This window comes from Limanda limanda, chromosome 13 (assembly GCF_963576545.1).
Source record: "Limanda limanda chromosome 13, fLimLim1.1, whole genome shotgun sequence".
In the NCBI taxonomy this organism is placed as follows: Eukaryota; Metazoa; Chordata; class Actinopteri; order Pleuronectiformes; family Pleuronectidae; genus Limanda; species Limanda limanda.
This window is the reverse complement of record NC_083648.1, coordinates 3,569,153-3,597,018: the sequence shown is the minus strand read 5'-3', so window position 1 is coordinate 3,597,018 and position 27,866 is coordinate 3,569,153. Positions and strand designations below refer to the sequence as shown.

The 27,866-nt window shown below is 41.0% G+C and overlaps 1 protein-coding gene across 1 annotated transcript in view; it reads right to left on the bottom strand.

The window, feature by feature from the left end:
• Positions 1-27,866, bottom strand: part of LOC133018470 (partitioning defective 3 homolog) — a 237,599-nt gene that overhangs the window by 46,219 nt on the left and 163,514 nt on the right. Inside the window, exons 22-23 of the mRNA XM_061084838.1 lie at positions 20,677-20,805; positions 11,832-12,098 (exon numbers count right to left, since the gene is read on the bottom strand). Of these exons, the coding sequence (XP_060940821.1) occupies positions 11,832-12,098; positions 20,677-20,805 (396 nt within the window). The remainder of the gene's footprint in view (positions 1-11,831; positions 12,099-20,676; positions 20,806-27,866) is intronic.

Genomic DNA, 27,866 nt, shown 5'->3' with positions numbered 1-27,866 from the left:
TCGCTACTGGATGGTGATGATGGCGATCGCACACACACAGAAACACAAACACATTAAGTATAGAATCTTTAAACTCCAACATACGACAACAACAGATGAGCCTTTCTTCTCTGCTAATCCACACTAATCACTCTCTCTTATTCACTCTAATATCTCCCAGAATCCCGTGCGTCTGCAGCCTTGTAAACGAATTGAGACGCGTTCAGATTTAAAGTTACGTCTCCAAAAAGAAAGAAAAATAAATCGTCTATATGAGACACATTACTGGTTGTGTAGACGTTCTGGTTTTGGTGGGCGGTAAGAACCATTATAATGCATGTTATAGATTTTGCTGTGGTTGTTGTTGATCCCACAGAGGAAGTGTTTCTCTGCAGATCCTCATATTGAGATTCTGGATTCTCCTGCGACTGCACACTTCTCTATATTAATAAAACAATTTCTTACGGGTGTAATGTGTTGTGGGAGCCTCTCACTGAAGTCCCACTGAATTCATTAAAGGTTACGCTTTAATTAAAAAGCACCTCTGCTATAAACACGGCCGCGTGCAGTTTAATGACCGAGCTCTCCAAACACCAAGCAGCAATTAAAAGTTTAACGAGATCAAATAATAAACATTGAAGACGGAGAGATGGGCAGAACAAAGAAGATGAGACGAGAGGAACAATAACTGAGGATATTTGTCCTTTTGTTTGTGACCTCATGAACGCAGAGCATCACTGCAGTAATTATATCGACAACTGTATAATGTCGGATTACTGTACATGTTCGTTTAGCTCGGATCAAACACTTAAGTCGGCTTCTGATTACGACTCGGAGGGAGGCGGCGTTTAGTGCGATCACAGCAGGTCGTCCCATATTTAAATGTTTGGAGTCTCCGGCTTGAATAACACATTAGAAAAATATCAGAGTTAATCCTCGTCATTAATATCAAGACGTCAGTGATGCACTCAGGGGACGATTCAGTTGATATTTTCCTCGTGTGGATGATGAATATGAAAAATGTGCAGTTAGATGATGAATTAGGAGAAAACTGCAGTTAAAAATGATCCTTGAATAAATCAACAGTTGATTTTACTGCTGACGGTGTTACAAAAAGATAAAATATGATATCATGTAACGTGATGCTGAGCTGGACTTCACGTCTCCAGCTCTATTCTGCGTTTTCTGCAGAAAGACGAGAACTAAATCATGTGAACAATGTGGAGACGTCAATAACAAGCTTCAGACTCTGGAGCTCGGAAAGCAGAGGAAGAAAAGGCCGTAAAAAATGAGTGAATATAAGCATCTATTGTTTGTCTTTACTGTTTTCAAGACTTTGAGTCAACACCTATCATAAACATTTGGAGAATCTTTTCTTTTTTCTAAGAACTGTAAAAATATCTGAATTTTCCTGAATAAAGTCATAATATCACTAAAATGAAGGTGTATTTTAAGGCTGATTTGATCTTCTCCTCTCAAATGACACAAACTTTAATGAGGACTTTATTCTTGATATGTTACGACTTAACTCTCATCTTGTAATATTACAACTTTTTCCTCGTAATATTAGGACTGTATTCTTCTAATTTTACTACTTATTTCATAATCTTACAATTTCATTCTCGTAATATTTTGACTTTATTTTAGCCATATTACATTTTTCTTGGAATAATGCAACTTTATCTTTTTTCGTGTCTTGTAATATTTTGACTTTTTACCAGTAACACGATGACTTTATTCACCTAACACTACCAATTTATTTGTTTATTTAGAAAGATGGATTTAGATCTGTGAAATTAAATTAACAAATCTTTTTTAAATCTGCTTTTTGGGACTGGAAACAAGCTCCAACTGTTTTACAGACTCTCGTTTTCTTCGCCAGGAAACAGTCAAACTAATATTTGTCACCTCCTGCACCTGCACGTTGCTGCATATTACAGTTTCACTTGATTTACAGCTTCTCCATGAGCTGCACCAGGGCCGAGACCACCTTGTTTTCACAGCTATTTAAAACAACAACTTCTATTTAATGATGTAAATGAACAAGCCCTTAAGGATTTGGGGAAAAAACCCGTCAACTTTGACTTTTGTGTCCTTGGCTGCTTTATTTAAAGGTGCAGTGTTAAGAATTAAGTGAAATCTAGTGGTGAAGTTTGCATGTTGTCTCCTTCCAAACCTGAGAACCTGTGGAAACCTTCAGTTGTCATCAAAACTCAAAAGGTTTAGTTTGTCCAGTCTGGGCTACTGTAAAAAACATGGCTGCCTCCGTAGATAGGACAAGCTCCAGATGTAAATATAAAGTATTTCAATATAAAGGACTCATTCTAGGGTAAAGAAAACAACAATTTGTACAAGTTAGATCACTAGGATTATTTAGTATATATATACATGCTCTGTCAACAGATCCTAAACATTACACACTGAACCTTTAAAGCCAACAGAAGGTTTGCCGTGGTCCAGTAACAGTAAATTAAATCCTCGGTTGACAGTGAAAAAACTAACGGAGCCAAAAAGGAGGACTGATGCTGATTTTCCAAAACGGACATGTGAGTTTATCCTGGAGGAAATAAAGTCTTCTCCCGCCGAGAACATCCACTCGACCCCTAAAACCCACTGAGCCGTCCCCTCCCACATCCATAAAGAATCCCCCGGGGACGAGCATCCCTCGCCCCCCCCATGTAGCTCTTGGGCTGGATCCAGGTTTTAGTAGTTGAAGAGGTCTCTCTCTCTCTCTCTCTCTCTCCTCATGTAAAACACAGCTGACTCCAACCTATAGAAGCAGATGTTTGCTGACAACCTCCAAACTTAAATGGAACTCACGCTCGACACTAATCATTTGAATGTTACATGCTCATGACAGGAAGGTGTCGGCATGTAAATTATTTTAAGCGGATCTCTGGCAGAAGTCTTTTCCGATTTAATAGATTTTAACTGAAGAACCGAAAGATTGAAAACTGCATGTGGGAAAATTTCAATCATCTGACACAGTTTCACCAAATAGTGAAAGTTGTTGCCTCCGGTAACGTGTAAATGTGACAAAGTCTGTATATAAAGATGGACGGCATGACAGCTCCTTATAACTGAAGACAAAACATCTGGAGCGCCCCCTGATGGCTGGCCGTAGTATAGGTTATAAACCCTGCCTCCCTCCATGTTGGCAGATGGGACATGGACCAGACTAACAAGACAAGTCAAGTAAAATTAATTCTTTCTAAAGATGATTATTTCCTTTAAGTAAAGTCTTATTATTCTCATCAGTCTGTTCATTGAAGTGCTCTAGGTTCTAAAATTCTTTCGTTATTTGATCATATAAATCATCTAAAAATCTGGTGAAACGTCAGCTGAGCCCGATTCACCGTTGGACTTAAAATAATTATCCGACATTAATTATTTATCTCCACTGGGAAACCTGGACGTCTTTTAAAGGTAAACAAGAAGTTGCGATGTCGATCTCCGCTACCTGAGGAGCATTTCTCTGTGTTTCTACCTCCTGCTGATGACACCAGATTTTTCTCAGGTGACAAAGTTCTGGTTCGTCCGTGTTGTGTTTTCTTCTTCCACCGGAGGATCATCGCGGAGGCGGCTGATCAACATTCTGTCCCTGCTCTCGTCAGCAGACAGTTTTCCTGACGACTCTCGAGCGGAGAGACGTTCCCCGAGCTGCAGGAGGACGAGTTGTTCTGAACACGGACTCACACTCTGCACAGCAGCCGACGCCAACATCTCGTCCACGGGTCTGTTCGCACATAACGAGCTAGAGAGCAGAGCAGCTGCGGCGTGGAGAGACGTGACCGAGTCCCTTTTTTCTCAGGTCCTTGACGGTTTTGGAAGGAGAGAAAGAAGTTCTTCCAACTCCACGTCTTTAAAAAGTTTTCACATTATTTTACAAGGATATACTTTCAGTTCCTCGAAAATCAAATTCGATTTGAAAAGTGTAAACAAACCAGAGCAGAAGAATAAACCCGATGTGATAATGTGTTGAACCATCAAACGAGGCAGATGCACGTTAATGTGAAAACAGACGAGATAAACAGATTGAGAAAAGGCTTAAAGGTCAGATGTGTGGGATTACATCAACATGGGAAGGAGAGTGGAATAAACAACACGGATGATGTCGGCTACTAAGTGGATTACAGAGGGATAATGAGCCAGGGAGGCTTTTATTCTGCTGATCCCATCATTCAGAGAAACATACTGGCACCTACTGTCTTGGCTAGAATTTGTAAATAATATTTAAAAACGTTTTACGGAGCTCCTCCTTGTTTCTAGTAAGTTTTGTGTGTTTTGAATGTGTGGGACCCCAGTGGAGAGCCTCAGGAGACCATGAACAGACAGATGTTGGATAAGCTGCATGTTTACACTGAATGAAAGAACAGGGTGATTGAATTTACTGTTGAATAAAGAGGAATTCAGCAGCTTATTCATGTGCTGTCGCATTCTACTACTACTTATCCATACTACGACATAATACTACTGGTTTATACTGGTAAGTTCTTACTTGGTAACTTGTTTCTACTAAAGCAAAACAATAAATTATAAACGGCAATGATTAAAATCCAGTTTCAAACCCAACATCTGAAATGGTCAAAGTTGTAGCGTCTGTATATTAGGATGGACGACCATGACAGCTCCCGATAACTGCAGCCAAAACATCTGGATGGCCCCCTGGTGGCCGGCTGCAGTATAGGTCATAAACCCTATATTCATGTGTACATGAATGCATCACCAGCTGTTGCATACTACTACTACTACTACTACTAACATAACTTGTTTATACTAGTAAGTTTTAACTTGGTAACTTTTCCTACTAAAGCAAAAACAAAAAATTACTAAACTGAAATGATAAAAACCAACATCTGACACGGTCTCACCAAATAATTAAAGTTTTAGAGCCTTTATATATTAAGATGGACAACCAAAACATCTGGATGGCCCCCTGGTGGCCGGCTGCAGTATAGGTCATAAACCCTTTATTCATGTGTACATGAATGCATCACCAGCTGTTGCATACTAATACTACCACTACTACTACTACTACTACTACTACTACTACGACTACTACTACTACTACTACTAACATAACTCGTTTATACTAGTAAGTTTTAACTTGGTAACTTTTCCTACTAAAGCAAAAACAAAAAATTACTAAACTGAAATGATAAAAACCAACATCTGACACTGTCTCACCAAATAATTAAAGTTTTAGAGCCTTTATATATTAAGATGGACGGCCATGACAGCTCCCAATAACTGAAGCCAAAACATCTGGATCGCCCTCTGGTGGCTGGCTACAGTATAGTTCATAAACCCCGCCTCCTCCATGTTAGCAGATGGATCGTGGACCAAACTAAAGTAGACGTCAAAATACTCTTTAGTCCTTTTAGTTAGATCTTATTCGTCCATCTTTATTCAAAGTGTAATTGATATAAAGTATTAAACAATATTTATCCCAACATCAATGTAGGTTCATGAATTCATCACCAGGATCTCACAGGTTAATCCAGCCCTGGTTTGTGTGTATTTAGTGTGTTCCGATATACCTGCCATCATTCTGAATTTGTGGTTTTCTCTCTCTCACACACACACAAACACCTTTGACTTGTCGCTCGCCTACACATTTGCACGCAAACAAAACCAACAAAAGCATTAACATAGCAGAGCACGACACAAAGACCAGCACAGACACACACTTTGACATAACAGGAGCACACAGCGTAATGTGAAGTCAAGTGTAAACCCACACACACACACACAACCTTATCGGCCTGTGAGGCGACTGCTGTGTGTCTGTTTCCCTGCGTCGCCCTTTCTTTGTGTGTTTGTGATACAACACGACCGCTCCGCCCCCCCGAGGCCCAGTATTCCCCCGGTGGAGATGAAATGTAATGGAGCCGATTCAATAAGAGCTGCTTCGCCTCCTCGGTGAAAACGCCGAGAATCAAATCACGTTGAATCCCTCAGAGCTTTCCCAGCATCCACGGCGGCCTGGTAGTCGGGGGGGGGGGGGGAATAAAAACAATGGTGGCTAATTCACTTGGCTCTGTGCACACTTGCACAGCACAGCGGGGGGGGCGGAGTGTGATACAGCAAAGTGTTCAGGGCAATTAAAGGTATTCAACTACACACTGAGGGCTGCTGGTGGGTTTGAATTGAACTTTAATTAATTTGAAGTAAACACCAAAGAAACTGAGGATTTCTAACAAATTATTTGCATGTTTCCGACAACTTTTTAGGGTTTTTATGAAAAATAACACAACAACACATATACCACGTGACAATTACACATTGTGGGTCCTTCAGTGAGAGATATTATTTTAGCTGTAATGTTGGGAAAACACTGGAGGGGATGACACACTGAGCTTTGGACACTGTTTTGCTTGGCGGGGGGGGAAACACAGACCACCAGGGTCCCTGCAGCAAGGTTATGCAATTTGGTTGAGAGCCAAAACAGAACCACTTTAAAAAGCTTGCAGCCTCATAATCCTTTGCACCACCTACGCAATAAACTGCACAGTAACACAACTACAACAAGAACAAGCTGGACTTCCAGTTGACCGTCTTGTTAGAGAATGAGGCTGTGAACATGAAGAGGAGATGAAGTCTGATCCTGAAGGTAATAAATACCTTCTGAATCTGATTCTGATTCTGAAATGTCACGGACTCGAGGAGAAGGAGCTCGTGTTGTTTCAGGCGAGTCGAGAACATTCGCCGTCGCCGCTGCTCCTTAAAGCGAAGGAAACGTCGAACGGTTCCCGACGGCGTCCGAAGCTCCTTCCAAATTGTTTTAGTTTTTAAAAACTCTGCAGTTAAAATTGAAATTTCTGATGCTTGACGGGGAAAAAGGAGGCAAATTAAAACACAAACTCCTCTGGATATTTATGCAGCTGCATCTTGTCGATTTTCTCTTGTTTCCCCTTGAACGCCGCGGTGCTGAGAAGGAACCTGAGACCACCTGGGTGGTGGGATTCTGGTTTCCTCATTTGGACGCTGGAGAAGATTGTGGTTGGTTGTGTAAGAAGCGACAGGGTTCAGATGTTATTGTGTTATTGGCCAGAACGAGACCGGATGACTTGATTGATTATTATCACGAGCAGTGGTTTATGGTGGCTTATGTATTATTCTGATTCTGACAGGATTGTGGTAGATTAGTTGTTAGGTTCATTTATTACTGTAGTTTAAAATTAGAATAATTCACAGTTTAAAACGAGTCTCAGTAGATTATTTAACTGCTTTAGAATCATTAGCTGTAAATGAATTGAGGTCGGAAATCAATCGTACATTGATGAATTCAAAGTCCACTGACAGTTTTATTCTTTTTAAAGAGACTTATTTATTTGTAGACATGTCAATATCAGTTTGCTGATTCAAAGAATAGACAATGTAATATTATGTTTATAGTTATTCATAATAAAATGTATGGCAAAATGGTTTGATAACTATGTCTTAGCTATTTTCTTTTATATATACATAGGCTGATATATCCCCATCTGCATCTTTTCATGCTCTTTTATACATATTACAGTATGACCAAGCTTTATTATTGTGTGTAAATAATGATTATTATTGTTGTTGTGTTTGTTAAAATCTTCTAAAACGTACAAATCTCTCTGCTCTAGCTTTGACCTCTTCAGTCGGAGTCTGAATCTCAATCTTGTGACGATCCCAACATGGCAGAATGAACAACGAGACCAAACAGACGCTGATATAAAACCGTGACATCACATCACGGTTGATTTGAGTTATGAAATTGGCATAAAATACTGTTCACACACACGAGTCCACATGCACTCTGCAACAAGCACGAGTTCACGCCACAGATTCACTTTAACAACGAACCTGAACCGAACAGTGAAAAAGGCAAATCCAGCCCAATGAAATATCAGATCTATATTTGGAAACTTATGTTTGTTCCTTTATCAGCAAAAATAATCGTTTCACACCAAACTTGTTGGTGGTGTCGGTGCATGAGCCAGCGAAGGATCCTTTAATTATGAATGCAGATCTAGTGACAGAGGTCAATCCAGCCTCTATCCTTAACATTACCATATTTATAAGGACATTATTTATCTGTATAGTGTCTTCAACTTCCTGGTATTTAACTCAATGAGTTATGTTTGGTGCAAAATGTAAAATCCCTGATATCCTGTCCTTCACAGCATTTTTCTCCCAATTACAGACAGAGTCTAAAAATAAAAATAAGTCCCACCAGAATGACCGACCCAAACTGAACCCGAATATTACTTCTAAAGTTTTGAGTCCACAATCACAAAGTAGTCTTGTTTGGCCTTGGCAGACGTTTGATTCTCTTAATGTTTACTTAATCTGGGACGATAATTGCAGAACAATTATTCAGTGCAAAGCATCTCAGCTAATTTCCATTTGCCTTGAAAACCTAAGCCGACTCTCACGGAACTGTCGACGTTTTCTAAAAGCAAAGTGTTAGTGTTGGAAAAAGAAATAACATTTTCCTTCACTCTCAGATTCTATGGACGTGTTATTGCTTTGATCAAATCTCCACAGTCCTTAAGCTCTGGTATCACTTCATGCTGCCATCCGAGTACCTGTAATAACAAACACCCCCGACGCCGGGAGAGGTCCCCTCCCTCTTGTGCCTGGCATGGTGGGGTCTAATTCACTTCCTGTTCAGTGGGGGGGCAGGCAGGACGCAGGAAACGCACTTCCTGCTTCTCTCAGGAGGTATATTTTTCTTACGATGGAGGGATCAGGGGAGCGACACACAATCTGTGAGGAGTTTGTGTCTCTGGCTCCTACACAACTGTAATCACAACATCCTGAAATCACACATAGAGCCATAGGTGCCAAGGCTTTTACAATCTGGACATTTACTGTTACTGTAAACTTTAGGGATGGGGGAAAAAATCAATTCAGTTACAAATCGCGATTCTTGTGAATGACGATTTTAAATCGCCATGCTGCCTCCCAAATCGATTTTTAAAAAAACATTTTTATTGGTTTATACCGGGGTGATATATGGGAGGAGCAACATCACCCCAGAGCATGTTGACCAGCTCTTGTTTTTGCACAAGAATCTAAACACACCCAAGCACTAGCTTTGTATCGCCTACATGCAAACAACAAAAGCAAAAAAAACTTTTTGTTTATTTCAAAGTTTATATTCTAAGTAAAATTGTATTCATTCTATTAAATTTACCTTTTATTTATTGTTTAAAAGAAGCCTTGGTGGCATAAATTTCTTAATCTGTCAGTTTGTGTGCAGTTGACAGGGGCTATACAATAATAGGGAACATTTTTATTTATTTTCTCTATTGGCTGCCCGGCAGTCGTTAAGTTAATTTGAATATTTGAAATAAAACTGGTAAAGCTCTAAGTGAATTTTACTGTGTTGTAATTGAAGGAATGATTTAACATTTTTCCATGGTCCAGTATTTAAAAAAAAAAATAACCAAAAGAAATCCCAGGAAATCGTAATATCGAATCGCAATACTTACAGAATCGCAATACTTATCGTATCGCCACCTAAGTATCGTGATAGTATCGTATCGGGAGGTCCCTGCCGATTCCCGTCCCTAGTAAACTTGCAGGATTAAAAAACTTAACAAAACTGTCTATTGAATCATTTCATCACTAATCCATTAGCTGGGTGTTGTTGTTGTTGTTGTGGACTCTATGGGAAAAAGCTTTCTTGCAAATCCTGTTCACTCCAAAGAGGAACACAAAACAATCTCACAGGAGGCCGGGGGAGAAAAACATTAAATTGCTTATGTGGTGGTTGAAGGAAAAAGCTGTAATCTGTAATAAGGCGATGATTAGATTCTAAATCATGAGCATTCTCCCTCACCTAATTAAATACGACTCCATATCTGCGATGCTGCTGTATTATCTTCTGCTCTGCATCTGCATTCCTCAACAGAGAAGCCACATCAGGGATTTAAGAACCGAAAGAAAATGACGCCGTGACAACAGCAGCTCAATGAATTATGAATCAATATGATCTACATCAGTGGTGAAGTCCACACAGGCTGCCGGGGCCGTCTGGGGCTGCGTGGAAACCAAGAGAAGGGATACAAGGGACTTTGCTTTACACGTTGCTTGTCTTGAGAAATATGAACTCAGAGAAAAGGGATCTGAATGTTTTTAAAAAATGACGACAGCTCTTAATCGTAGGTCTGAGCCGGCGGTAGGGATGGGGGAAAAAATCGATTCAGTTACAAATCGCGATTCTTGTGAATGACGATTTTAAATCGATATGCTGCCTCCTAAATCGATTTTTTAAAAATTAAATTTTTTTTTTTTTTTTTTAAACATATTTATTGGTTTATACGGGGGGATATATGGGGGGGGCAACATCACCCCAGAGCATGTTGACCAGCTCTTGTTTTTGCACAAGAATCTAAACATACCCAAGCACTAGCTTTGTATCGCCTACATGCAAACATCAATAGCCTACTTTCAAAGTTTATATTTTAAGTAAACTTTTATTCATTCTATTTAATTAACCTTTTATTTATTGTTTAAAAGAAGCCTAAGTGGCATACATTTCTTAATCTGTCAGTTTGTGTGCAGTTGACAGGGGCTATACAATAATAGGGAACATTTTTATTTATTCTCTCTATTGGCTGCCCGGCAGTCGTTAAGTTAATGTTAATATTTGAAATAAAACTTGTAAAGCTCTAAGTGAATTTGACTGTGTTGTATTTGAAGGTATAATTCAACATTTTTCCATGGTCCAGTATTTAAAAAAAAAAAATAACCAAAAGAAATCCCAGGAAATCGTAATATCGAATCGCAATACTGACAGAATCGCAATACATATCGTATCGCCACCTAAGTATCGTGATAGTATCGTATCGGGAGGTCCCTGCCGATTCCCGTCCCTAGCCGGCGGCAGCTCGGACTGAACACTATTATTGATTATTGTTGTTGTTGCTTATGTTAAAATATTCTTAAACGTACAAATCTCTCTGCTCTAGCTTTGACCTCTTCAGTCGGAGTCTGAATCTCCATCTTGTGACGATCCCAACACGGCAGGAGGAACAACGAGACCAAACAGACGCTGATATAAGACTGTGACATCACATCACGGCTGATTTATGTTATGGCATAAAGTACTGTTCACACACACGAGTCCACATGCGCTCTGCAACAAGCACAAGTTCACGTCACAGATTAGAGAAATATCAGATCTATATTTTGAATCTTACGTTTGTTCCTTTATCAGCAAAAATAATCGTTTTACACCAAACTTGTTGGTACATGAGCCAGCAAAGGATCCTTTAATTATGAATGCAGATCTAGTGAAAGGGGTCAATCCAGCCTCTATCCATAACATTACCATATTTATTAGGACATTATTTATTTTGTATAGTGTCTTCAACTTCCTGGAACACTTCACGGGAGTTCAGCGAAAAGGTGGAATCAACAAGGGAGAGAATGACAGGTAGAAAGGTCAAGGTAGACAGAAAGAGAGACGGATATTCAAAGGTTTCCATTCACTCACCGCCTCCCCAGAGTCATCCCACACCCCCCCTTCCCCCCCGAGAACGCCGCATTGTGTCTGGCAGTCGGCGAGCTGACATTTACCACCTGCCTTCTGTTGCTGTGATTATTTTCTCCTGTAGGTGCGAGAGCCGGGGAAAGCAGAAGAAGAAACCAGACCACCGGTAAAAAGAGCTTTCAGGGAAATACCAGGACTGCTTTTGAATCGGAAGGGAAATGGTTGCTGAGCAGCTTCCTCACCTCGTCTGAACGTATATGACACATAAATAAGATTGATGGGAGGAGACTTCACTGGAATTCATTGGAGAAATCGTCAAACTGAAGAGGGAAACCTTCGATAGCGAGAGATAAAATCTAAGAGGAATGAATCCTACCTGTCTGCAGAAGGAGGCCGGTCGGTTCGGGCCTTGCTGACTTGGGTGTAGAGGGAATCCGAGTGCTGGTGCTGGTGCTGGTGGATGTGCTGGTAGTCGTCCCGGGGGCTGTGCGGTCGGCTGTGGCCCGAGTCCACCGAGCTGTTCAGCGGGTTGATGCCGGCGTACGTGTGCTCCTCCTCCGACGTGCGGCTCACGTCCAGGATCTCGGCGTAGTCCCGTTCCCGGGCCTGGCGTTCCCTCAGCTCCCGCGTCTTCGCCTGGATCCTGGAGAGGAAGGACGGGATAAATCTAAATGTTCTGCCTGAGAATCTTTTATCCTGTCACAGTGAAGACGGTTGTGTGCAGCTTGGGACTAGGATCTGGGTTAGAGCTGCATTTATGTATCAAGGGCTCTATTGTGTTCATAAGCATATTGTAGAGGCTTTTTCTTGGAAACCAAAATTAAATTGGCCAGAAAATGTAATATTTACAGAACATTTAATCTTGGATGACAGTCCCGTGGTCATTAGCACCCGAGGACCAACAGAGCGAGGACACAATTAGAACTGCTCCGAATATTATTATTATTTTAAATCTATATTTAGTTGTTTTGTCTGCTTTATACAGTGAAGTTGGTTATTTTTAACTTCATGCACCAACAAGTACAAGTAGAACTGTATAATAAACACTAAAGTCTTTATCTATCTATCTATCTATCTATCTATCTATCTATCTATCTATCTATCTATCTATCTATCTATCTATCTATCTATCTATCTATCTATCTATCTATCTATCTATCTATCTATCTATCTATCTATCTATCTATCTATCTATCTATCTATCTTCTATAGAGTTTGGTCCTTTTTAATCATAATAACAGGGTTGTATTGAGTTATATAATTAATATATAATGTAAGTGTGTTCAGCCTCAGACACTGGAGCCAAAGAGCTGGAGAGCTACTCAACTGAAGCTCAATGAAAAAGGGAGAGTTATAAAACCTTATATTTAATTCTGCTTAAGAACTGTATGAATAGAGTGTTTTAGTAATTGTAGGATAAATGTGGAGGCATATCACCAAAAAGATTCAGTTTCATAACACGTTATGTTTGCTGGTCAAACTGGTTTAGAGTTTTTTAATCTCTAAATTAGATCAATTTGCTAAAGCTCCAGACCACGTTTCATTTTGAAAACTCCACGATTGTATATAAATCTGAACTGATGTTTACACAGATTATTTCTTGCACTTGGCTAAAAACTCTGTTCTGGATGAATATTGTTGTTTATTAAACACCTTTATTAAATGAAAATGTACGAGACGTGATGTAAACCTCAGGAGACAAAAAAAATCTGTGACGTACGACAGAAACATCTGCGAGTGATTGTTGGTTCTGTTTTCTCAACTTTCCATTACAGAGGAGAGAGAGAGAGAGAAGCTGTGGAGTCTATTATTTATGTTTTTTTCCCCCCCCAATGAACAATAACATAAACAATGCATAATAGACTCTCGCCCCCACAACACCTCGAACAAGGGAAGCACTTTGTATTCACAGAGTGCCGGTAATGTATAGCTGCCCTAGATTTACACACACACACACACACACACAGACACACACACACACACACACACACACACACACACACACACACACACACACACACACACACACACACACACACAAAGACACACACAGACGCACACACACACCTCTGACACCTCTCTGTCTCACGGCTGAATCACACACACTCTTTCTCTTCAGGCCCATTATCTTGTGAATAACTGGCAACACCATTTTCTACAGCGGGGGGGCGGGAGGGGGGGGAACTACCTTTAGCACAGCCCCATAATTACTGCTTTGCCAATTGTCAGAGTTTTACAACGAGCAATTATCATACTGCTCTCTTTTCTCCAGGCTCCCTTTTTTAATGGCGGCGGGAAAGCGAATGGGAAGGCTGCAGTGGTGCGGAGGTAAGGGGGGGGTTGGGGTTGGGGGGTGCACAACTTCACAGAACACTCAGCGGGAATAAAATCTGAAAAAAATGCTTCCTCCAGAAAATGTGCATGCTGTGCATAATGAAACAATACGTCTGAAAGGGACGGGAGCACAAGGTGTGAATAATAACTGGATGAGAAATACTTAGAAACATCTAAACACATCTGGTAATGAACGTATTTTGGTGTAACAGTCTTTTCAAAAGAATGTAAACTAACTCCAACAACTCCACCCGAGTCACGTGGACGCTCGTGGACCTGCACACTGCAGCGACACTATTTGTAGACTAAGCAATTATCTAATGGTGCAGAAGGAAGCTGGGACCTTCAGGGAATCTATCTTTAGAGCCACAGGGAGAAACACAGGGGTTTCCATCAGAGAAGCAGCAGCAGGAGCAGGAGGAGGAGGAGCAGCTACTGATTGTATACACAAGCACAGAGGCTGATAAGATAAGGCCAGACATACCAGTCCAGAGCGTGACCTTCTCTGTGCAGCCCCCCCCCCCTTCCATGACCAGGCAGCGGACAAGTCAACGGGGACGGATTCTGAGAGAGGAAGGATTCAGCTGTGACACATGTGTGCGTCAGGTGACAAGAGATTTCAAAGATCTGGTGATTTGAAGTGTTGAAAACAGAGCAAGGATGACTAAATACAGTGTATATGCAGAATTATTATATAATCCAGTGATTTGTAGATTCATTATATTGATTTGATTGTCTGCAAAATTTTCATTAGGGTGAAAAAAAATCACCTTTGGCTCAAGGAAATGAACTCAAACAACAGAGTGAAGAACAAAGATCATTTTACAAAGAGATTAATTCAAATAATCAAATTTTCATACTAAAGGCAGATAGAAGAAAACCCCAATCACAGTTGAGCACAACTTTTAAAACAATGAGACTAAAATCTTTTAAGATACAATAGAAAACCAGGAAATTTGCTTGAAATCTCTCAAACAAATGTTCTATAAAGATATTGAGGGATTTTGAGTTTATCATTATCATGGCAGTCGGTTTGTAATATAAATACAATTTGAAACAGAAGCAGATAAGGTTGTTTGGGTGGTTCACTAAATATTTTGCGTTAGAATTCACGACAGCGTCCTTTCAGATCCAATGTGACGCCGCTGCTCTCTATTCTTTTCAATGTCTAAACTATGACCAACACTTGTATTTCCAATAGAAACAAAGCTTCCAGAGGGACACGCGATGCACAAATACAGTGTATGCAGCATTATTATATAATCCAGTGATTCGTAGATTCATTATATTGATTTGATTGCATTTATTTTTTGTCTGCAAAATTTGATTAGGGTGAAAAACCATCACCTTTGGCTCAAGGAACAAACAACAGAGTGAAGTACAAAGATCATTTTACAAAGAAATCAATTCAAATAATGAAATAAATTTTGTGCTAAGCTCATTATTTTCATATTAAAAGGCAGATAGAAGAAAACAACAATCACAGTTGATCACAACCATTCAAAACAATGAGACTAAAATCTTTTAAGATAATAGAAAACCAGGAAATTTAAAAAACAAACAAACTTTGCTTGAATTTTCTTCTGTCTCAAACAAATGTTCTATAAAGATATTGAGGGATTTTGAGTTTCTCATTAGCTCAGCAGTCTGACTTGAAATGAACGGTAGAATCAGATAATGTTGAGTGGTTCACTATTTATTTTGCAGTAAAACTGACGACAGCTTTACAGATCCAATGTGATGCTGCTGCTCTCTATTCTTCTCAAAGGCCAAACCATGACCAACATTCGTATTTCTGATAGAAACAAAGCTTCCAGAGGGACGAGCGAGGCACAGCGGACAGAAACCTGAACTTCTGTGTGTCAGAGTTCCTCAAATGATATGAGACAAGTTTGTGTGCATATCGAGAACTCGGGAGGAAAGTTAAAGAAGGATTGTCATGTGTGTTCTAACAGTCCTGCAGCTTGATGCATGGACAGGAAACTCTGCCCACTTTGCTCTGAACCCAGCAGCAACCATTTCCCAACCCATGGCAGTGGGGCGCCATGTGCTGAAACACGTTTTCAATCAGAAAGAGCCTTCAGAGAATAATTCAAGGTAACTGGTGTGAATCCTGAGTGATTAACTGTTGCCAGCCTCCAGGAAAGCTTTTCAAACATCCTCAACTTTTCGGAGGAACCTTCAAATCCTGTCGAGACAAAACCTTCAGCAGAGTTCTCCTCCCAGACGGAATCAGGACATTTGGCCACATGGCAAATAAAAGCCTCACAAATACACAATCACGCTGATTGAAATGGGACAGGAAGGAAAAGCACACTTGGCCTAATCATTGCCCTCAGTCCCAAAATATTTGTGCAAGGAAGAACCTTGATGAGAGATGAAAACACTCTCAGCGTGAAGGGTAAGTGGTCGGAGGAGAGTCGGAGGTCGGACAAAGAAAAGAGCATCGCAGGAAAGAACAGATAAAAGAGGAGAGGAACGGCAGGATGGCACATTATGGTTTAAAAAAGGTGTTTGGCGAGTGACCTTTCTACCACATGGAGCCAGAACAATGGACCATTATGTGCCCATTGTACCCAGTGTGTAATAAACCTTCCTTTTAGAGACAATGCTGACATGAGTGATAGAGCACGGGAGAAAGGCAGGAAGTGCGTGAAGGAAGAAGGTCCAGCTGGATAAGACTGCTGCTGAAAATCATTTTCTGGATTGATAACGCAGGAATCTTCTATGTTCCAGGGAATAAAGTTGAAAAACATGCAACATTCTCCGAGGTGGAAACTGCAGGACTTCGATATTCACACGGGTCTGAAGCAGCTACGAGACAAAGTCCAGGAAATGATGATTTGGATTTTATGAAATAAATGGGAAAGAAACATAAGAATACATTTTGCATGACGATGCTGAGCAAGTGTCAAGGTCCAGGGAAGTTCACTCGGACAAATTACTTGAAGACCGTTCAGAACACCGGCTGCTTTATGGACTGAGCTTTTTAACCGTTTTGCCTCTTAAAGCACAAACTGGATTTAAACACCGACCGAGTGTTTCAAGCTTTAGTTCACAAACTGCTCTGGCAAACAAAGTGTTGTCCCTGTAAAGTTTGTGTTGGCTCTTTACGCCACAGCACAGGCCAATGGCATCTGGCAGCCGACTGTGTGTTGGCCAATCAAACAGCTGCAAATACCGATGACATGAAGAAAACTTGATTTCTGTCCTAAACAGCAAAGATAAGGAAACTACAGGAAGAGCTAATCTCATCTTTCCAAATCTGAAAGACATTAGAATTGTCTAATACTAATTCCAGAAAGCTCTGGATCAGCTTCACACTTGTTTATTTTTCATGTCCCAACTAAGTACAGAGTTGAATTTGGTGCGATAAGGTCAAATCAATATAAAATACACTTAGAATAAACACAACTGCAGGTGCAGCAGTAGGCCGTGACTTGCTGTGGCTCAATTACTGTAAATCAATTTTACAGATTCAGAAACAAAGCTGCAACCAAACAAACGACCCTTACCAAGCAAGCAGGTTTAGAAAAGGCACTGCCCTGGTTTAAATAACGAAGAAATATCCCTGGTGCATCCTTAGGTGGTTAGAACTAGAGGTACTAAACCTCTGTGGGTCATTATCAAGGCCACTGATGTCACAACTCTAAGGACAGTGGATACCAGGACCAATGACACAGAGGAACCTTGTTAACCACAGTCATTGGGACTGTTTGGAGTCATGTGAGGCCCATTGTGAACAGATCATCTCCTGGGACAGGATGAATGGGCAGCACTGTAGGTGGAAGATCAGTGGAGTCACAGCCTCCTTTGCTCCTATTTTAAAACCGTCTCCAGCCAAAACATGTGATTTGTTGTTCTGGAAAGTCCCAGGATGTCCTAAATGTCCCTTGTCCTTCAACCTACAATGCTGACCTTTCATCCCGTCCCAGGAAACGTGACAACACTTCATGTGACAACAACAAATCCACTGACTCGGCCCCAGGTGACTACTACGACTAATGAGTGTTGTTACGACAGTTAATGAACAATCAGAAATCGATGTTCTTGACAACGTCCCCAAGAGTTTAAACGACTGAGATTCCCAGAGCAGTCAGAACTGGAGAAGCCTCTTGGACGATTCCACAATCGAGCCCATTTGTCTCTGACCCTTTTCACACCTGGTGTTAACGTGCGTCGCTGCAGTTTCACATTGAATCCAACGTATAACAACACAACTCAGTCTTCGTGAATATAAAAGACCTACGTCTCCTGTGACCTCTTGTTATCGGATCGTACCTCCTCGCTCTAAATGCAGATAAACACGTGATCGGATCACTCAGGAGGTTGGATGTTAACAACCGGGTCTCAACTCAGTCTTTGATTCAACTGTTCTCTGATCACACCGTGACCAGGATGCAGGTCACTATCGAACAAATACATTACACAACACGATACCTTCATATTGACAACCCTTACCTCCAAACAGCTCGTGCATGTGTTCTTCTCTTTAAATTAGCATTCAGAATCCCCTGCAAACATCCCTGCACTGTCTGGCTTGTCTGTCTGGATTTGCTTGAGTAGCTGAGGGTTGGAATCCACCGGGACCTGAGATTTAAAACCTGCTTTCCATCGAGTCAATCACAGCTGGATTAACCACCAGCCCTTTGGCAGAGGCCAATCAATAGGTGCAGTGCAGCGAGGTGCCAGAACCTCACAGCTGAACCTCGGGGGGGCGGCTCGGCCAAACTCAACTAACTAGATTGTTGTTTAAAAGCGAAGGAGCCACAGACTTCCTGCGTCCTCGGTGGGATCCTCACGTCAATATCGGCGTTATTTCAGCTGATGGTTGAATCCAAACGACAGGCGAGCTGGTGCTTTCCGGGGGTGGGTGGGGGTTGGGGGGGCACGGTTGGTTGGAGTGAGTCAAACATCCAACGCTGAACAACATAATTAATCCATCGACTTCACAACTGCTGTCAGACGATCCCCAGGTACTTCCTGCCCCGTGGATGCCTTCCTGCATTTAGCTCATTCTGGTTTTCTCAGCCACTATTTTGCCTGATTTCCCCGAGCTCCCTCTCTGCTCTGAGCTCCACACGACAAAACTGTTGTACGCCAACAAACAACAGAACAAATAAAACACACAAAATAACTGACCCAGTTCCTGCAGACGCCCTGTCCCGGGGATAAATCTTGGAAGATAGAGAAACTGGTTTAAAATACTAGAGCAGTTTGGTGAAATGCTAAATTACTTATTTTGTGGGGAAGGTTTAAATTAACCTGAGAGTCGATAATATCACAAGAAGAATAAATGTGGATTTTTTAATATTGAAAGACGGAAAAGCTTCAAATCTCACTGACAAAAATCTGATTAAAATTCCCGATATAACAACAATTAACCTAATAAATCCACCATGTCCGTTTTCCATGTTTGAAATCAGTATCCCAGGTTTCCGGGGTCCAGCTCGGTTGAATCTCCATCACGACAATAAACCCAAGCGACTTTAACATCCGAGGTCTGTAGCCGCGGAGAAACCACGGACTCGATTAACATACAAAGTGATCATTCTGAACTTTCAACGATATCCAGCGGAAACAACCGAATCGTCTGACGTGGCATTTGCGATAACCTTATGCCAATTAAAAATAAAGGCTCGGCTATTATCGTATTACCGGACTATCTGCTCTGCGGGCGTAAAGAAAGAATTACAAACCGAATTTTCATAACGAGCAACCGAGGGGAGTAATGACTCCTGCCCCGACACCGGGAGCAAGGGAATTAATTAGCTGGCAGGGCTGTGATGGCCTTGGCATTTACAAACCGCTGCCACAAAACACACTGGCACGGTGCCCGCCTGACATTTAGTTTGGTTAAAAGAGCGAGACAGAGGTGAACCGAGGAAGAGACTCGGGGCGGTTCGGTTTTGGGCGAAAACAGAGTTCACTTTCTCCCCAAAAAACACAAAAATCTTCTTCATTGGATTTTGTGCAGAAGTTGGTGTCATGTACAAGTGTTGAGAGTGTTTACAGTGTTCTGTGCTTATCAATTAGAAAAACCACATTGAAATGGAGCTGTTGCATGTAACAGTATTTTAAAACAGAATTGACCTCGTTGATATTGTCTATAAAAGACACTTGAGGGAATTTCATTTCACTTTTTATATCTTTTACCTTTTTATATAGATATGTTTTTGTCTAAATAAATGTTACTTTGTATAAATATTTGGAAAAGTGAGTAAATAAGATGTAAATAGTGAGTAAATATATATTGTTTTTTTTAAAGTTTTTCTTATGTGTGTTGTATTTATTGTGTTTTTATGTTTATATGTTCTTTGTATGCACCAAAACTCAGAGCAAATTCCAGGTAGGTGTAAACCTACTCGGCAATAAATACCTTCTGATTCTGATTCTGATTCTGAATCAAAACAGAAACGACTTCCCAGGAAAAATCAGTTTAGAAGCAGATTTCCAACAATGACAGCGTCTGTTTACCTTTGGCCGCATATTAACTGACTTTAGAAAAACTAAGAAATAAGAATACGTGAACAAACACTAGATGAGTGATTCTGAAAATAGATTTGTCGTCCACTAATTTGACTATTTCAACTTCAGTGCTTTGAGAGAAGGAAAGTTCATAGGGCTGAAGGAAGGTTTAATTTCCTATTTGCACTTTCAGCACAAACATCCAGGCTGTTGAAACACATGGATTTTTTTTAAAACTCAGAAACATTGCGATTGATTCCCAAGAGCAAATCAAAAACATCTTTGATTATCCACTTTGATTCTTATGCCTCAGTGGAGCTGTGAGGTTGATATCGGATCCCAAAAGGAAAGAAAAGCCCAGAGAGACAGAATGAACAGAATACATTTCACCATGACTCAGCAGAAACAGAAGGTCCTACCTCTCCTGCTCCATCCTCATCTTCAGCGTCTCCTCCTCAGAAACCTGCGTCTCCTCCGACCTCCACTTGCTGGAGCCTTTACGATCCAGCTTCTCCCCCGGACGCTCGTCCTTCCTGTGCTTCCCGAACCTGCAGCACAAAAACACAACGACGATTAATACCCAACAGGTTTATTAACGTGACTTTGATAACTCCACATTTTGGCCAAGGAGGTTATATTTTTCGTCCCTGTTGATAATTGTTCTTTTTCAGAAGGGTTACCAGAATGTCTGCAGCTATAACCTAGTTCTTTGAAGACTTTAAAATAATTTTCTTTATATTAAAAGTAAAATTATAGCCTAAAAGTTAACTATTCTAAGTCACACACCACTCATCATTCTAAAGCCACCTGTTAAACATGCATTTCCCCATAAACCAGCTTGCACATTTTCATGGTGACCTTTAGTGGTGACAAGGCTGAACAAGTTAAGACCCATTCAATCTGACTTTAAGACAATTAAATACTCTTTTAAAATTAAGTCCAAGACATTTTAAGACCTTTTAAGGGTCTGCAAGAAACTACTGAACCAATTTCCACAAAACCTGGTGGGACATGGGCCAAAAGAGAACTCATTCGATTTTGGGGAGGATCCATCTTGTCGTTTATCATATTTCCCAAAGAATAATTCATGGATCTTAATGAAAAACATCAAGCATATTTAGGGAGCTAATATCTAAGAGTGTGTGGAATTAAATTCTCATTCTTCTGGACTAGATGAGCCAACAGACATAAAAGCATCTCGTAGATGATCTCAAACTAAGACATTCCCACATGTGATTGTATTATTATTCACAGGCAGGTAAACTGATAAAAATGCACGACATCTCTGTCTCAAAACTCCAAAGTTCACTGATCTCACCGAAAAAACTTTCATCTGCGATCACAGAAGCTCCCGGCAGGTGCGACTCAATCGAGCCCCGAATGAACCAATCTGAGAAGAACGTCTCTGGAGTTCAAACCCCATTCAGTTCGTTTAAAGTCGGGGGGGGGGGCGCGGCACATCGCAGTAATTATATTCATAGGGAGGGAGTGACTCTGAGCCGCTGCAGAGATATTTCAGCTTGATTGACTCGGTATAAAGCTGCAGCCTGTTGAAGAAATGACTTTGGCACCGGGCTCGCCTCCACAATGAGCCGCCATGACTATTCATGAGGAAATCGGTCCGCGGAGAATATCTATGACTTCTAAAGAGACAACGTACATGTGTGTGTGTGTGTGTGTCTGTGTGTGTGTGTGTGTGTCTGTGTGTGTGTGTGTGTGTGTGTGTGATTTAATACCACAGACAGAAGACAGGGAACCAGAGAGAATAAAGAGAATGAACACACGCAAGAGAAACTCAATGAATGAAACATTAAAACCACAAACTAAACTACGTTGAAGAAAAGAAAGACGAGCGTTAGAGGTGTTAGTGTGTGTCTCTGTGAGAGTGTGTCTGTGTGTGTGTATGTGTGTGTGTGAGAGATGATATAAAGAAGCTGAAGGGAAGAGAAAGTCTCAGAATCAAACGCAAACCACAGAGCTAAAACACTGGGATTCAAGTGTGTTTACGAATTTAAGCGAATTGCCTCAATAGGAATCAGAGAGAGACCTGTTGAGATGAGATGTGTGTGTGTGTGTGTGTGTCTGTGAATGTGTGTGTGTGTGTGTGTGTGTGCGTGATTTAATACCACAGACAGAAGACAGGGAACCAGAGAGAATAAAGAGAATGAACACACGCAAGAGAAACTCAATGAATGAAACATTAAAACCACAAACTAAACTACGGTGAAGAAAAGAAAGACGAATGAAGAGGTGTTAGTGTGTGTCTCTGTGTGTGTGTCTGTCTCTGTGAGTGTGTATCTGTGTGTGAGTGTGTGTCTGAGTGTGTGTATGTGTGTGTGAGAGATGATATAAAGAAGCTGAAGGGAAGAGAAAGTCTCAGAATCAAAAGCAAACCAAAGAGCTAAAACACTGGGATTTGATTGTGTTTACGAATTTAAGCAAATTGCCTCGATATGAATCAGAGAGAGAGAAACCTGTTGAGATGTGTGTGTGTTTGTGTGTGTGTGTGTCTGTGTGTGTCTGTGTGTGTCTGTGTGTGTGATTTAATACCACAGACAGAAGACAGGGAACCAGAGAGAATAAAGAGAATGAACACACACAAGAGAAACTCAATGAATGAAACATTAAAACCACAAACTAAACAACGATGAAGAAAAGAAAGACGAGCGTTAGAGTGTGTGTCTCTGTGAGAGTGTGTGTGTGTGTGTGTGTCTGTGTCTGTGTGTGTGTTTGTATCTGTGTGTGTGAGTGTGTGTCTGTGTGTGTGTGAGAGATGAAAGAAATAAACTGAAGGGAGGAGAAAGTCTCAGAATCAAAAGCAAACCAAAGAGCTAAAACACTGGGATTTGAGTGTGTTTATGAATTTAAGCGAATTGCCTCGATATGAATCAGAGAGAGAATAACCTGTTGAGATGAGATGTGTGTGTGTGTGTGTGTGTGTGTGAAACCATAGAGAACAAGGGGAAATAAAGTAAATCAATGGCAGAAACACACAGAGGGAGAGAAAAGGAATAAAAGCCAATGAACGTGCAGAGAGAAACCAGCGGTGTGTGAGTGTAGGAGTGTGTGAAGCAGCGAGAGACAAAAGAGAGAAGAGACGACAACATCACTACGTGGGAAAAGAGGTGAGAAACAAAAAAATACATGAATGAATGGAAGAGGGAGAGAAAAATACATATCGAAAAGTTAGATTCAAATGAGTGAGTGCATGTGAGGAAACAGCAGGAAAGTATCTTGGTGGCCGATGGACTGAAGCCCAAACACAACAGAATCAAAGCCCTGCAGCAGAACATGTCTGGCATCACTTTGGCATCATTAGTAACACACACACACACAGACACACACACACACACACACACACCCAGAGTTGTCGCCCGGAGCTTTGACGTCTGGTCTTTTTGTTTAACGCCATGTGCGGAGCTCACAGAAACATGTAACTAAGACTTAAGCCGGCTTTTGTTAAACCATCAAACGTGACAGAGATTTGTTAAACTTGACACTGAAAGTTTGTCCAATGAAAAAAATGTTTTAATTCTATTAGACGATGAAGTCTGAGACAGTTTCCGATCAGATATGAGAACATCTCATGACGAGGGAAGGAGGTCGTCTGATTGTCCTGTGTAATGATATGAATTATAAATATTGTCCTCATTATTCCATGTCTCTCATCACCGGTAGAGTCCTGACATCAGACAGGAGGATGTGGAGAGTAAAAGACAAACTGAGTGAAAACCAGGAGACAGAAGAAACCGCAGCAGGGGTGTGTGTGTGTCTGTCGGGGGGGTTGGGATGTGTGTCTGTCTGTCGGGGGGGTGGATCCAGACACTAAGGTCCATTACCTGATTAATTTAACTGCGGCCGTCTGAGAGACTGACGGCTTTCTGTTAATGCTAAGAGAGCAGGAGCCATTTATCACGGCTGGAGATGCTCGACACTTTCTCTCTCTACACCACTAAGTCTCATTAACAATGTAACACACACAGACTCAGACACACACACACACACACACAAGATTTATGACTGAAAAGGGAAAACTTTGAAGAGGAGTCTGACTATAAACCACAACACGGGGGCGTTTGATAATCGTATATTCCGGGCACGGTCGGGTCCGCCTCCTGTCGCGAACCCGGCGCCGTTGATAAAGTGGCTTTGACAAGTTTCTGTGGTTTGAAAAGACAAATTCCTATTATCTCAACAACAATTTTTTTTTTTTTTTATAATTTTTTTTATTATTATTATTTTTATGCAATTATTTTACTTTTTTCTTGTCGGTGGGTGGGAAGGGTCAAGGGTTAATTGTGGTTCATAGAAGCCGTTCTGGCTCAGTTTAAGCACATTGTTGTTATCATCATACATCGTGTAAGACATCCCACCGCTATTTTCTACCTCTAAGAATTTTTGTATACAATGTATGTTTGAATTATTGCTGTATGTGAACGAAAAAAATAATAAAAAGATGTGTAAAAAAAAAAAAAAAAAAAAAAAAAAAGACGAATTCAAAATGTCAAGGATTCCGCTCACTCGATTCCACAGAACACCTGTGTGTGTGTCACTGGCAACACTTTGCACAGCACGAGTCGGCCGCTGTTGCTCCCAAAAGTATGTTCCCAGTGTGAGGGCCTTCGTGAAAATGTCAAGGATGCCAGTGATAAATTCTGAAATGCTGGTCCCACGTTCTCCAACCATTTTAAATCATGACACTGAGCATTAATACAATTATTACACGGGGAAAGTAACTGTCACTTCTCCTGTGAGTGAAACTCTTCCACCTATCTAGGATTCTATAATTCGATAATGGAGCCACTCGCCACGTCTTCAGTTGTAGACGCAGCCTGATCGAGAAGCACAAAGTCAAATCAACACAACGTACATCTCACTTAGAGCTTATTATATCTGTAAGAACCGAGGACTCTTCTTGTCGTTAAATGATTTTTTAAAAGGACACATCATCAGATTAATGTGTCGCTCAATGTCCGAGATACTAAAACACACCCGACCGCAGACAGAGTTTCTCCTCCTGTAGAACATCATGAAGCTTGTCTTTTCTGAGTTCAGGCTTGTTCACTTGTTCATGGCGATGGCGACAAACACGCACACACACACACACACACACACACAGACACACACACACACTGAAACCACTGCAAAAATTAGCGCAGGCTTCGAATTTCTGGGCAGCGACCATCTCCGCCGATGCCAAGCTAACAGACTGGGTGTTGCTTCTGAGTCCAAGTGATGATCAGAGAGAGAGAGAGAGATAAGGAGAGAGAGATAAGGAGAGAGATGGGAGAGAGAGAGAGAAGGAGAGAGAGAACAGGAGAGAGAGAGAGAGAGAGAGAGAGCAGGAGAGAGAGAGAGAGAGTTGGCAGGTTGTTGTGTTGGCAGGAGTTGATGGTAATGAGGCTTTGATTGGGACTGTGAGTGTGAGGCCTTCGAGACATGAGAGGGTCAGGCAGTGGAAGCTCTGTTGATCTCACACAGACACACACACTCACTCACACATATACACACAGACACACACACACACACACTCACACACAGTTCTCCGACTTCTGCTGGCCTCCCACTCATGGTCCTTACCTCCTACGTGTAAACACAAATCAAACACAAGCTCCTTGATACTCCTTCAACAAAAACTTTCACTCACACACACACACACAGACTCACACACTCACTGGGAGCTCTTGTCACGCAGTGCAGCCACTCAGAGGAACTAACTGAGTTGTGCGACAGGGCTCCACTTTTAAAAACCAGTAAAGTTCATTCTCTACACCTCCATCTGTTTGGTTTGGGGCCGACACACAAGTTTTCACGTTATTTCATCATCACATGTTGACACCAACAGGAGTGAAACATGTAAATATCAAGTAACTTGTATAATCATTTTTGGTTGATTAGACAATTTGTTATATATTTAAAATGTAAAAAAAAAATGTCGACAAATTTAAATTGTTTTAAATACACATTAACATGAATCCAGCACATTGTAGCGAATGGATAAATGGAGACAGAAGACGTCATCTTTCATTCAGCGACACACAATAATAAAAACATGGATTTATGAACCTGTGTATTATTTGAATAGCTTAGTATTGAATGCACAATAACAGGGTAGCTATGTTTATACATGGCACTAGGCCCAGTTTAGTATAAAAAACAATATTTTACAATATATATAGTAGGGGGTCCCTGCTCCATCTCTCCATCATTTAAGGGTCCTTGAACTGAAAAACGTTGAAGACCCCTGCTCTAAGCGACACATGTGTTACTCAGCGCTACCTGTTGTGTTGTTGGTTGAACTGCAGCTTATGTGTTTTTCTTTGAGTCATGTTTTGTGCGTCGCTTTCCTGCTTTTTTCATTAAGTGTTATTTGTTTCAAGAACAAAACGTGAAACAAAACTCTTTTCTTGGCTCTTTCACATTTACATGCACTGCTCTCACATACACTTGTCCCCATTGGATGGAACTAGCTGTCAATCATCCAGGCTCCTCCCCCATGCAAAGTGCTTTATGGTCTATCAGCTGCGATGAAAGAAAACTTGAAACTAGAGATTGAGACTTAAACTCCTGAGGAAAATCTAGAATCTAAGTTCATTTTGGAATCATCACGTTGATATTTGATGTGAATTATCCCTCACAGTTGATCATGTGATCCAGAGCAGACGCACAGATGGACTGAACACATCTCACATCGTTATTCCGTCTGTGCCAGTGAACACCGGGCGTTCGATCCCACAGGCGGTCACACGCAGTTCTAATGGAGCGGATCTGATGTGTGACCAATATTGAGCCAATCACGGCGCCATAACACTGATGTTATGGCACGGCACAACAATCATTATCATCTGGGAGGTGGAGAGGGAGTGAGAGAGCGGTGATTGGAACGGAAGTGTGTGTTTGTTTGTTGGCCATATTGTGGGTTTGTGTGAACACTCAGTGTGTGTGTGGATTTGATTTAAACATATTTCTACATGTATTTGCAGTTTGTCCACTTCACTGACTCCTGCAAAGTCTGTGTACGTGTGTGTTCCATACTAATTATTACTGTGTGCGATTTTTGTCCATGTGCATCCCACTGATTACGCCACTGTGTGTGTGTGTGTGTGTGTGTGTGTGGCCCTGATTTCCTTCCATCTCCTCTACAAGCAAACTAGTGTGGTGAATCCTGATGACTTCAAACCTGAAGACCAAGCAGGAAAATCAAGTGTTTTCATATGTTTAAAGACACAAATACACGTTAAAGTACAGATTTGTGTCTAGTTTAGGAAAGTTGTGTGTGAATGTTGTGTAACGGAGGAAAAGATAAAACATCTCTTCTCTTCTCTGCTTCACGATGCACCTGAGACAACACAAGATAAGCTCTGAACACACTGCAGACCCACAACTGTTCCTCACACAGTTGCAAGTCCATTGTGTACTTAAGTCTTCAACAATCAGGGAAAGTTTTGAACGCAAACATTTCATCTCCACGTTAAGTAAATATCTTTAAAATTTAAATTAAATTGAGTTATGTATTTTTAATAAGGGGCTCTTTCACCAGCAGCTCTGTAAACACACTCTGTGAGAAGCTGATTTGGGGAAAGACACATTTTTCTGTCCACAGTTTTTT